Source organism: Mauremys mutica, chromosome 22 (genome assembly GCF_020497125.1).
Source record: "Mauremys mutica isolate MM-2020 ecotype Southern chromosome 22, ASM2049712v1, whole genome shotgun sequence".
In the NCBI taxonomy this organism is placed as follows: Eukaryota; Metazoa; Chordata; order Testudines; family Geoemydidae; genus Mauremys; species Mauremys mutica.
In genome coordinates this window covers 1,764,112-1,776,592 of record NC_059093.1, presented here as the reverse complement: position 1 = coordinate 1,776,592, position 12,481 = coordinate 1,764,112, and the positions used below count along the sequence as shown (strand labels likewise).

The 12,481-nt window shown below is 55.1% G+C and overlaps 1 protein-coding gene across 2 annotated transcripts in view; it reads right to left on the bottom strand.

Moving 5' to 3' along the window:
* Window positions 1-12,481, bottom strand: part of SMIM35 (small integral membrane protein 35) — a 34,727-nt gene that overhangs the window by 884 nt on the left and 21,362 nt on the right. Inside the window, exons 2-5 of one of the 2 annotated variants that reach the window (XM_044996758.1) lie at window positions 10,065-10,181; window positions 7,808-7,841; window positions 6,919-7,056; window positions 3,910-5,174 (exon numbers count right to left, since the gene is read on the bottom strand). In XM_044996758.1, coding sequence (XP_044852693.1) covers window positions 6,951-7,056; window positions 7,808-7,841; window positions 10,065-10,181 — 257 coding nt within the window. In that variant the 3' untranslated portion in view covers window positions 3,910-5,174; window positions 6,919-6,950. Of the gene's footprint in view, window positions 1-3,909; window positions 5,175-6,918; window positions 7,057-7,807; window positions 7,842-10,064; window positions 10,182-12,481 lie in introns of those variants that run through there. The other variant, XM_044996759.1, reaches the window with a different exon arrangement.

The following is a 12,481-nucleotide window of genomic DNA, read 5'->3' as shown; positions in this document are numbered from 1 at the left end:
GCTAGTCTGTTTTGATTCCATTCTCACTCCTTCCGCTGAACTAGACCATTAGTTTTGATGTGTGTTTTTCTTTCTGACAAAACATGCCCTGTTCAAGAATCCCTTCCCTTCTGCCCTGCGCAACCTGCACGCAATCCCCCGAGGGCACCTACCTGCCTAGCAAAACCAAACTGCCACAGGGCACTTTCCTAGGGTTATTTCTGTGTTCTTGGGGCAGCCGAGTGTATGCATTTGTAGCAAGTTAAAGGTGGTCACTCTTGATGATGATGATGATGATGTTTATTGGCAGGTTTGCATTGCAGTGCAGAAGAGGAGGTGTCACAAAAACTCTGCTTATGGCATGTGCCTATACAAACCCCCTGCAGCCCAAAAGATGCAGAGAATACACAAGTGCACAGAGCAAGGAAAGCTGGTTCTGCTGCTCCCTCCCTCATGCTGGAAACACTGTCATGGCTTGCAGATTGTCCCCAGCTCTAGTTCGTGAGCCTCCTCCCTGAAAAGTCTGTAGCGAGCTGAATGCCTCTGCAAGAGAGCACAAACGCTCTGCAGCTGGGGACGCAAGGGCATGACCCACGGTTTGACATTGCTGCTGGCAATGTAGCTGACAATCACAGATAACCTATCCTAATGCCCATACATTTCCATAGCAGTCACTGCACAGAAAGCACATTCGCCCACAGTGGGGTGAAGCATGCCAAACCCACTGCCATGACAAGAAGTGTTCAGGTAGACAGAACAATGCTGTTACAGCTTGATGCCTCAGGGTCTTTAATGAATGGAGCATCCCCCTAAGGTAGGTCAGTGTTCTTCACTCAGGCATAAGGAGGGGAAATGCCATTCCTGAGGTGATGGAGGGAGCCAATGCCCAGTGCAGGGGTAACTTGGGAATCCTGCCTCCTTGGCCTTTGTTCCGGTGAATATTAAGGGACATTCACGTCCTGAACCGGGCAACCAGAAAACCATGAACAAGCATTTTGGGCTTTTCTGAAGTATTTGCTTTCGTTATTCGTGTTGTACAGCCAAATTTCCATGGTTGTTAATTTGCTTCACTAAAGAAGGAAGTTTGTCGCAGTCTCATTTTGTACAAGGCATTTTCCCCGTCTGTACAAAAATAACTATCAATTTCTGTGGCCCATCAACACATTCTGTAAACTTCTGCTTGTGAGTCTTCTACGTTCCCTGTTTATTTTGTACCATGCAAAGAGTTCAGCACAGGGCCCTGCCACCCTTCTTCACATGCACATGCTAACGATGAATGGGTCTTGCCAGGCACTAGATCCTGGCATACAAGGAGTTAATTGCCTTTGCCCCAGTGTATTTTGCATAAGTGATTAGTGGTGGAAAGCTCACAACTCCAGCTCCAAAGTGTGAAAATACAGCTCCCAGTTCCAAACAAAATAACAGCACGTCCCCTTCTCTAGCACTGCTCCAGAGAGGATCTCAAAGCGCTCTCCCGACAGCAAGGAGCTAGGCCTGGCCATACTGCCGGCGTTATTATCACCATCTCCTGAGGGTTCCACAGCAGGATTCCTGACACCCAGCCCCCTGCACTAGGCTCCACTGCGACCCTGCAGGAAACAATTCCACGGCAGAGAACAGTGAGAACAGAATCGTTTTCCTTCCAGCAGCTCCCAAGCAGTGCAGTGTGGGGTTTGGCGCTGAAGAATCTCCCCAGACTCCAGCCCTGGTGCAGACAAGGGAAGCTGAGGTGTGCACTGGTGTCGCTTATCTCCATCGCAAGCGGGAGGAAATTGAGCCGGTGCACAGGCAGGTCAGCTAGTCTACACTTGTAGCTTGCACTGGGTGGAGCTGCGTCAGTGGCTGAAATCAGGGCTCGTTCCCAATACAGACATGGCACATGTTTCCCTCCCCAGCCCAAGAAGCTGGGCACAGCAGAAGAAACTGAAGACAACGTAGCAGATGGAGAAGTTTTTTGACAAACAAAAATTGCAACACTTTCATTTCAGTGGAAATGGAGCGTCTGCTTTTTGGGCTCCTTTTCAAAGAAACCGAGAACCCAGGAATTCCCCAGCTTTTGTGACCACTCGAAACTAGGAAGAACCCCACACCAAAGCCAAGCACTGTGGAAAACGTGGGGGAGTCAGACCGGAATCAGAGTCTGTGATGGTTCCTGTTTGCACAAAGAAATTGCCCATCTTCTTTTGGGCCTGGGGCAGACCAGGTTTGACCCGTGGTCCCAGTACCTTGCTCCCTGAGTCAAGAGAAGTGGAGAAAGCTGCACCCCTTGGAAGGAGGGAATGAGACTTGCTTAGCCAATTCCGTGCCACTGGAGTCACCAGGACTGTCCCCATGGGAGCAGGTCCTACAAGACTCCAGTCTAGTCCTCCTGGCCTGACATTTGGGCGCTCGGGCAATAGGGACCGGGGGAGTGAACAGAGCAGGGTGGGATCCCCGTCACTGGGCAAATGGCAAAGCAATCCTGAAAATAAAGGGTCTGGGAACAAAATTGTCCAGGGGCCTGCTTGATTTCACACCCAAAGAACACCCTGCCATCGGCACCCCCGCGTGGGGCAGCCCTGCCTACAGCCAGCACACTGGCGGGTGTACCGGCCCAGCAGGCTCGTTAAGAGCAAGCTACTTTGGGTCACAGAGCAGTTGTATTGGGACCTGGTCATGGAGAAGGGAGAGCCAGGGCCGGCTCCAGATCCCAGCACGCGCTTGGGGCGGTTTCCCGCGGGAGGGCGGCAGGCGGCTCCGGCGGACCTCCCGCAGGCGTGCCTGTGGAGGGGCCGCTGGTCCCACGGCTCCGGTGGAGCATTCGCAGGCATGCCTGCGGGAGGTCCACCGGAGCCGCGGGACCAGCGGACCCCCAGCAGGCACGTCTGCGGGAGGTCCACTGGAGCCATGGGACTGGCGACCGCCAGAGCGCCCCCCCGCGGCGCGCCGCCCTGCTTGGGGCGGGGCAAATCCTACAGCCGCCCCTGGTGAGAGCACAGCATGGAACCAACCATAGAATCATAGAACTGGAAGGGACCTCGAGAGGTCATCTAGACCAGTCGCCTGCACTCAAGGCAGGACTAAGTATTATCTAGACCATCCCTGACAGGTGTTTGTCCAACCTGCTTTTAAAAATCCCCAATGATGGAGATTCCACAACCTTCCTAGGCAATTTGTTCCAGTGCTTAACCACCCTGACAGTTAGGAAGTTTTTCCTAATGTCCAATCTAAACCTCCCTTGCTGCAATTGCTTCTTGTCCTATCCTCACAAGTTAACAAGAACAATTTTTCTCCCTCCTCCTTGTAACAACCTTTTATGTACTTGAAAACTAGTATGTCCCCTCTCAGTCTTCTCTTCTCCAGACTAAACATGCCCAATTTTTTCAATCTTCCCTCACAGGCCATGTTTTCTAGGCCTTTAATCATTTTTGTTGCTCTTCGCTGGACTGTCTCCAATTTGTCCACATCCTTCCTGAAATGTGGCGCCTAGAACTGGACACAATTCTTCAGTTGAGGCCTAATCAGTGCAGACTAAAGCAGAAGAATTATTTCTTGTGTCTTGCTTACAACACTCCTGCTAATACATCCTAGAATGATGTTCGTTTTTGCAACAGTGTTATACTGTTGACTCATGTTTATCTTGTGATCCACTATGAGCCCCCAGATCCCTTTCCACAGTGCTCCTTCCTAAGCAGTCATTTCCCATTTTGTGTGTGTGCAACTGATTGTTCCTTCCTAAGTGGAGAACTTTCCATTTGTCCTTATTGAATTTCATCCTATTTACTTCAGACCATTTCTCCAGTTTGTCCAGATCATTGTGAATTATAATCCTATCCTCCCAAGTACTTGCAACCCCTCCCAGCTTGGTAGCATCCACAAACTTTATCAGTGTACTCTCTATGCCTTTATCTAAATCACTGATGAAGATATCGAACAGAACTGGACCTAGAACCGATCCCTGCGGGACCCCACTCGTTATGCCCTTCCAGCATGACTGTGAACCACTGATAACTACTCTGGGAACGGTTTTCCAGCCAGTTTCCAGTTCTCTGTAGATGTGGACAAGCCCCTGCTCCTGAGGCCAGGGGAGGTGCGGCTCCCACCGCTCTGCTCCGGAGGAGGAAGTGGAAGTGCTCAGCTGTTACTCTGCGGGCAGCAGCTTGGTGTTGGAAAGGAAGTCACTTCCCTCGGATGCCAGGCTGAGGCCACGGGCAGGCCTGTGAATGGGGAATTGAATCAGGAGACTGGGGAAGACCCAGGATTTCCCACCACCCAACAGGCCTCGGTCATGGCAAGGGATTTTCTGAGGGGAAATCTCAGTCCCCTGGCCAGGCCTGGGAAAGCTGGCCAGCAGCAGGACAAGAGAGAGACTGGTGGCTGCCTGGCTCCCGGGGAGCAGCCTCCTCTTCTCCAAGCACTAGGCAGCAAGGCCAGTGGGAAAGGCTAATTGGCTGGTCTGCAGCCCCACAGCTGCCTGTCCTTGTGTCCTGCTCCCAGCCAGGGACTGCAACACACCAGGGCAGCAGGGCTGAATGGAGACCAACCCATCCACTTTTCATCCCCTCTGGAGGCTCTTGCTGGGATGATCAGCTGTGCACCTCTGAGCTGGGTGTCACCCGGAGGAGTTGGCGAGGGGCCATCACTGTGCTGTTACCTTGGGCTGTCCCAGTACGTCCGTTGGGCCCAGCTGTCATTTCTCACGTGATCCTGAGACAGCAGGCTCCTCCGGGCAGGGACCGTCTCTGCCCTGCGTGTAGAGCACCTCGCAGGGGCCCGGTGTGCTACCGGGATACCAATAATGAGCAGTGAGAAGTGGGACAAGGAGATTTTTCCACTGGGGAATGGAGGGAGCTTTCCAAAAGCCACCCGCCCACCAGGCTGTAATGACTCTCAGCTGCTGAAGAGCCTGGGCCTAGCACAGGGAGGACAGGGATACTCTCTCTTCTCAGCCCTGGTGACCCAAACCAGGCTTCTGTCTGAGCACCAGGGCCAGAGCCTGGTGAGATGCTGAAGTCCAGCCTGTTACTTGCACCACATTGCTGCTCTGATTCCTTCTTAGCCGCACATGCAAGCTAAGGCGGCCGCGTCCCAGCCCAGTGAGGATGGACGGAGCGATTGTGCATGTAATGGATAGCAGTGACCCGAGCAGCAAAGACACAGGGAAAACGGATATTGCTCACACAACCGAATGCAACCACCTCTGCAGAGCCAGTGGCCTGTCATGAAAGAGGGGAAAGGTTAGGTTACCAGTCTACGTGCATTTCTGGCAGGCAGCTTCGCCCTGGGGTGCTGGTGGGAAAGGACTCTCCTTGAGAGTGCTGAATTGGGGTGAAATGGACAGGCTGTCTGGGTACAGACAGGCAGGTATGTCCAGTCACAGAGGACAAGCCTGTTTCCCAGACATGTTCCTGACACCTGTTCTCATGTGCATTTGCTGGGTGTTTTCAGCAGCAGTGGGACTGAGGAAAGAGGGACCTCCAGCTGCTTCCTCCTCCGGCCCAGTGGCTGAAGGCCCACAGATCACAAGGCCTGTCCTGTGCAGCCATTTAAGGGGACAATGGGTTGAGGGTGGGCTGTAATATTTCATGAAAAAGCAAGAGCCACCTCAGAGCTGCCCTCTCCCACCCTGACTCACCTGGCCTGGGCCAGAGAGCACGGCCCCTCATAAGAACATAAGAACGGCCATACCGGGTCAGACCAAAGGTCCATCCAGCCCAGTATCCTGTCTACCAACCATGGCCAATGCCAGGTGCCCCAGAGGGAGTGAACCTAATAGGTAATGATCAAGTGATCTCTCTCCTGCCATCCATCTCCATCCTCTGCCGAACAGAGGCTAGGGACACCATTCCTTACCCATCCTGACTAATAGCCATTAATGGACTTAACCTCCATGAATTTATCCAGTTCTCTTTTAAACCCAGTCCTAGCCTTCACAACCTCCTCAGGCGAGGAGTTCCACAGGTTGACTGTGCGCTGCGTGAAGAACTTCCTTTTATTTGTTTTAAACCTGCTGCCTATTAATTTCATTTGGTGGCCCCTAGTTCTTGTATTATGGGAATAAGTAAATAACTTTTCCTTTTTCACTTTCTCCACACCACTCATGATTTTATAGACCTCTATCATATCCCCCCTTAGTCTCCTCTTTTCCAAGTTGAAATGTCCTAGCCTCTTTAATCTCTCCTCATATGGAACCATTCCAAACCCCTAATAATTTTAGTTGCCCTTCTCTGAACCTTTTCTAATGCCACTATATCTTTTTTGAGATAAGGAGATCACATCTGTACGCAGTATTCAAGATGTGGGCATACCATGGATTTATATAAGGGCCATAAGATATTCTCTGTTTTATTCTCTATCCCTTTTTTAATGATTCCTAACATCCTGTTTGCTTTTTTGACCGCCGCTGCACACTACATGGACTTCTTCAGAGAACTATCCATGATGACTCCAAGATCTTTTTCCTGATTAGCTGTAGCTAAATTAGCCCCCATCATATTGCATGTATAGTTGGGGTTATTTTTTCCAATGTGCATTACTTTACATTTATGCACATTACATTTCATGTGCCATTTTGTTGCCCAATCACGTAGTTTTGTGAGATTTTTTTGAAGTTCTTCACAGTCTGCTTTGGTCTTAACTATCTTTAGTAATTTTGTATCGTCTGCAAACTTTGCCACCTCACTGTTTACCCCTTTCTCCAGCTCATTTATGATGCCTGTGAGCAGAGGAGAAGGCAGGAGGGGAAAGCAGACGGCAATGAAAAGAGCTGCAGGGAAAGGGGATTGCCCCGCCCAAGGTTTACAAGTTGCACACGCCTCCCCAGTTTCAAAGTGACTTTTTTATATCGCAGCTGAATCAGACGGAGATTCTTAGGAGGGTCTGAGATAAAGATGCCCATGGCTAATGATCAGCCGCCCCTGCTCCCTGCCCTGGAGGAAATGAACCGGTGCAGCCTCTCACCTCGCAGCATCAGTATCTCTGGCTTCGCAGCATCACATGTTCCTGTCATGGAACCGCATGTAGCCACTTCCCATGTTGCTCATGGAGCCGCTGACTGTGAACGGCGGGGCCAGCTCCACTTCCACAGACTTCAGGCTGCTAAAGGGAGCCAGAGAGAGGCAGATGCCTGATGGAGCCGCTCCAGGACATTAATCCACACACATGATTTATTTGTACAGGGGCTGTAGTGACAAGTCCTGAGAAGCCCAAGTGCTGCAGATAGTTATCATGGATGGAGCAGACTGGAGCCACCTTTGTTACATGCAGAAATGCCCCGACAGGCCCCAGTATCCCAACCCTGGAATCTCCATCTCAAGCTGAGGGCCCCGTGTCACCCAGAGAACCGCAGCCCAGATGCTGCCGATGTGCTAGTCCAGAGACCAGACCCCACCTAGGGTTTGGGATTTGGGTGTGAAGCTGAGTCAGCACTGGGCTTGGCTCTGGCAGCTGAAACCTGGCAAGACGTTGGCATGGGACTGCAGCCCCAAGTGCAGCTCCCACCTGTCAGCACACGGCCCTGAGGCTGGGCTGCTGCCTGACAGGCAGGCACCAGGGGGAACGGGCCCTGCACTCCCTTTGCTTCCCACTCCTGGGACTCGCAAAGTACAGGCACGAGGAGCAAGCGACCAGCACCTCTTCCAAACCGAACCCTTCCCCAGGGCGCACCGGGAGGGGACACAGGCCACTCCTCCCCCCAGATCAGAGCCAGGCTTTCCGACTAGCTGTCCTCCTCTGCCTGGCTTAGCCGATAACACTGGGGGAAACTGCTGAACTACCCCCCTCCCGCCCCCAGGAGAGGCCTGAGGCAATTCACCGCACATGCCTGCCAAAGGGCATTAAATATACTCACCGGATGTGATACAGGTTGAAAACAAAATTAGGGCCTGGGCAGGAAAAAAGGGAGAGAGGAGAGGAGACCGTTAGGGGGAAGGAGAAGCGCTGCAGCCTGCAGATTACACAATGCACCCGTAGCCATGGCATGGAGTAGCTACACGGCCCTAGGAAGCAGTAAGTGAGAAATTCCCATTCCCGGCCTGCACTGTCCTGACCTGCCTGCTTTGTGCGTCTCGCTGGATATCACAGACCCAGACAAGGGAGATGGTGTGATGTGTGGAGGGGAGCTCCCTAGGCTCAGACAGTGACTCCTCCACTCCAGAACCCTGCCTGCCCCACGCCCAATTCTAACCACCCTGCAGACCCCATTGCCCTTTAAGCCAGGGCGGTCCATGCTCCTGGGCAAGCTGAGCCATGGGAGCTCTGGCTTGGCCTCTGGGTGTCTGGCTTCATACACAGCAACTCCTTGGGGATGATCTACCCAACTGAAGCTGTGGCCACTAGGCCGCTAACTCAGACTAGAGGCCATTTGTTCCTCACTTGCCCGCACTCTCTCCCTCAGTGGCGAAAGGCACAAGGTCAGTGGGTAGCACAGTCCAGGCGTTTGTGGGCACAATGGCTCAGCCCCGCAGCCGTGTGTGCCACTGCATGCTCTGAGCAAGGCACAAGTTAACAAAGCCACCGCTGCTCTCAAGGCAGGTGTAAATTAGTGCAGCGGGCAGGACCCTTTAGCTCCCCATTTACCTGCAAAAATGCCTCTCTGGATAATGGAATGTGTAAACGCTCCATTGGTGCAAATGTCAGTGCTGATTTACACCAGCTGAGGATCTGGCCCTGCTTTCTGTCTCGGCCGGACAGTGCCACAAACATGGAATTCGGCACCCTACTAAGGAGCCCGGTGACACAGGTCTTTGGACTCCAGCCCGCAGAGACTGACCCAGAAGGTCCCTCGCTCCCGCCAGCTTGCTCCAGGATGGTCCCAGCCTCTAACTGCCAGCCGGGGCCAGGAGCTCCTGCCAGCCAGGAAAGCTGAGTGGCACGGGAGGGGGGGCCGTGCTGATTCACCACGTTCAGCCCTTCTGGCCGTCCGCAGCACCAGCCTGGCTTGCCTTTGTCTGAAAACAAGCCATGCTGTTGTCCCGGATCCTTGCTAGTTGGTGAAATTATGCATGGAGGCTCTCTGTGGGGATAGCTAAAGTCCAGGGGTTTCTCTGCTCTGAAACCTTTCAGGCACATATAACCCTGGCCCTTTTCTCTGGTTCGGGCCAGGCAGGTATGCTATTGACAGGCATTGCTCCAGCATACAGCACTGGGACCTTCCTTAACAGACTGAAAACGGTTTCCAGCTCTGAGAGCTTGGCTGCTTTCAAGGCAGGCTGGTAGGGTGCCCAGGGCCCTGGCTGGGAGCTCATGAGCGCTGTATGAATGGGGAGATAGCGGACTACAGGACTTCAGCGCCTCCCTTTGTGTGCTGGTCTGAGTCACTGGGAACAGGCACAGAGCTTCCCAAAGCGGAATGCACCCAGCGCTCCTCTTGGACCAGCTGCACTGGCCTCTCCTGACTCGCTTTGGACGGCCTAGACCCTGGGATCACACCGCAAAGCAGCCCTTCGGGAGCAAGGGTTCCACTCAAGGAGTCTTTGGGATTCGAGATCTGAAAAGCCAAGCTCCCGTCTGATCTGCATGGGCACTAAAGATCCAGCTTTGCAAGACAGCTGGGTGCCCTGGGGCCTGTCCAAAACCTCCCGCCTCCATAACATTCTGGCAGATGCTGGGTGCTGCTTGGCTGCTGCCTCCTCCCGGGGCTGGAGCAATTCCTGCCCACGGGTTGCTTGTTGTGCACACAGGAAATGGCAGGCACTGTCCGCCCTTCTGAGTGTGACCTGGGGAGGCATCAGCAGAGCATCATGCCGCAGGGGATAGACCCCGGATGCTGCGCTCCTGGCCCTAGTCTCAGTGGGCCAGACGAACACTCCCTGTCTCACTCAGCAATGCCCAGGCAGCACAGGGACTCACCAGCTGAGCCACACAGCTGGCTTGGGTCTGGACTAAAGACACAAACGTGAAATCCTTTTGCAGGGTCCCGCGGGAGCCCCTTCTCTGACCAGGGCACTGTCCCATCAGTGCTCCCATTGTCTGGGGGCAGCCCCCGCTCAGAGCCAGACACAGGAACGTACATGGAGACGTTCAGAGGGGACTGTGGTGGCGGTGTCCTCTGCTAAAGGCACAGTATGTGCCTCTGCCTAAGCCCTTCTCCACTGCCCCATACTTACGATGCCAGCCTGGTCCTCTCAGGTACCACTTAAGAATGGTGTAGCCCAGGATGCCCAGGAGCAGCAAGGCCAGGCCGATGCCCAGGATAAGCCCGAGGATGCTGATGGGCTCGGTTCCTGCAAGTCAGAAACAGGACATGCTCTGCGGAGGAACATTCCCAAGAGGCTGGGGAGGTGACCTGGAGCTCTGGTGCTACAGAGCCCTTCCCTGCCAGCTCACCGGTTGCACTGTTCTTCTTAAGGCATGGCGAGATTGTGCATGGCATTACTACTATATAGACAATACCTAACACGGCACAGTGGGGCCAACCCTCTGGGGCTTCTTGAGTCTCAGGGATCCGGGGTTGTTCTTAAAGCCCAGCTCTTGGAGTCACGGGATTGTGGGAGAATCCCAGCTTTCATTTTTAAAGAAACTCAATCCTCTCCTGTCTGACAACCCCACCCCCACTGGGTCAGTGGGTCCAAGCCAATGGTCCTTGGGCATCTGCAGCAGTGACACAGGGGATCTGGTAGGGAACAACCTTGCTCCCCGCTTGTTCCCTTTGACCCTCATGGAGGAGCAAGAGTCTCTTCCCCTCCTTTATCTGGTCTAGTTAGACTGTGAGCTCATTGGGGCAGGGACTGTCTCTCAAAGCGCCTGTGCAGCGCCTGGCACCATGGAGCTCTGGCTCAGCCATGGCCTCTCAGCACGCCCGTCATACGCACGTGCTGCTAAGGAGCGATGGGGGCTTTGGGAGACGGGAGTCGAGCACTGGCAAGCGCAAGGCGCCATGTTTGCACACGCAGACGGGTGCTCGTGCTTGCAGCTCTCCCATGTTCACCCCAAAGGCAGGAGCGGGATGGGGATATTTGCGGGTGTAACAGCCTCCGTGCGGGAAAATCGGCCCGGAAAGGGAGCGTGACGTCTCCACAGTGACTCTGGGCAGCGTAGGAGACTCTCTGCCTTCAGTCTAAACAGGAAGCTGCGCTGGCCATAAACAGAATTCCTCATTCCGCAGGAGCAGGACCCAGGAGTTGCCAATTCCCAGCTATTCCCAGCCTACGTTTACCGCCAGGAGGTGACCGGGTTTGACCTCAGCTCTGGGGACCCCGAGGGTCCCCCAGGCTCAGGCTGCTCACTCACAGCTCTGCAATTCCGTCCCGGGATGGCCAGGCCCTGCTGCACCTGACTAGGACACGGCCACGGGGAAGGGCCTGGTGCTGAGCCCAGATAAGGGGGTCCTGACTGGACGGGGGAGCAGCAGGGAGGGCAAGGATTGTGGGGCCCCCATATCAGGGGACAGAGCCTCCTTGCCCCACATGGCGCTCGTTCAGAGGGGTGAGCCAGCCCTTCCTGGGACATGCCCCTTGCCACGCCCATGGTCCGGCCGTGGGAGCAGGGCCAGGGGCATGTTTCGTTTGTATTTCAATCGACACAAGTTAGCACAATTTGTCTCTCGGCCTGAGTCTGCACGTTTCAGCCCAAACAAGTCAGCTCCAGTCCTGCCTGCGTGCCCACAGCCCAGGGCAGGAGGGGTCGCCCCTGACGGGGCAGTCACAGGTCCGCAGCCCAGAGGAAGCAGCCGGTGGTTGCCTGCTCACCTCTGCTCCCCAGCAGCCCCGTGGCCAAGGCCGCTCAGTCTCCGGTAGGTTTAGGCGAGAGCTGTGATAGCACAAACAGCACGGGGGGGAGGGGGGAGCATGGACACACTCAGACGTGCGGGGCAGAGCTGCCCAGTGGTTCGGTCACGGTGCCCACTGCGCTCTGGGGAGGCTCCCGGGCCCACCTGGGATTCAGCCCCTTTGCGCAGCTTCACTGCGCCGCCCAGGGAGCCAGCTGGGGCCCTGCGAGCATCAGCGGCTGAAGCCTGGGCCTGGCCGAGGGCCTCCCCTTCGCTGCCACTCTCAGCTCCGGCAGGGCCTAACTCCCCACACGGCTCGGTTCCTGGCGTAGGCGCTGGATCCAGTGCGTCACCCTGTAGGACAGGTCCCTCAGCCCCCAGTGCCGCCAACAGCAGCATGTCTGGGCAATACCGGGCAGCCGGCACCCCCTAGCGGCCATGCCCTGCTGTGGCACTCCGAGTTTTACCCACCCCAGGCCAGCAGAACCCCATCTCGATGCTGTCCCGTCCCATCCCTGCTGCACTAACCTCCCTCTCGCCCCGGAGTCTGAGGGCACCATCCTGCCGCGGGGCTGGGGGCACAGACCGCGGGCCAAGGAGCCATGGGCAGGGGACTGGGGGCCCCGCAGCAGCCCTTTGATAAAACACCCCCACAAAGGGACAGGGGGAGCGGGCTGATCCCTGCCGCGGAGGGGAGTCACCCCTTTCTGGGTAACCCAACGGCGACGATTCATCCCAGGGCTGGGGCAGATACTTCAGAGGCGTAAAGCTTTGCCTCTGGAAGGAGCCGATGACCCCACCTGTCTAGCATGAAAG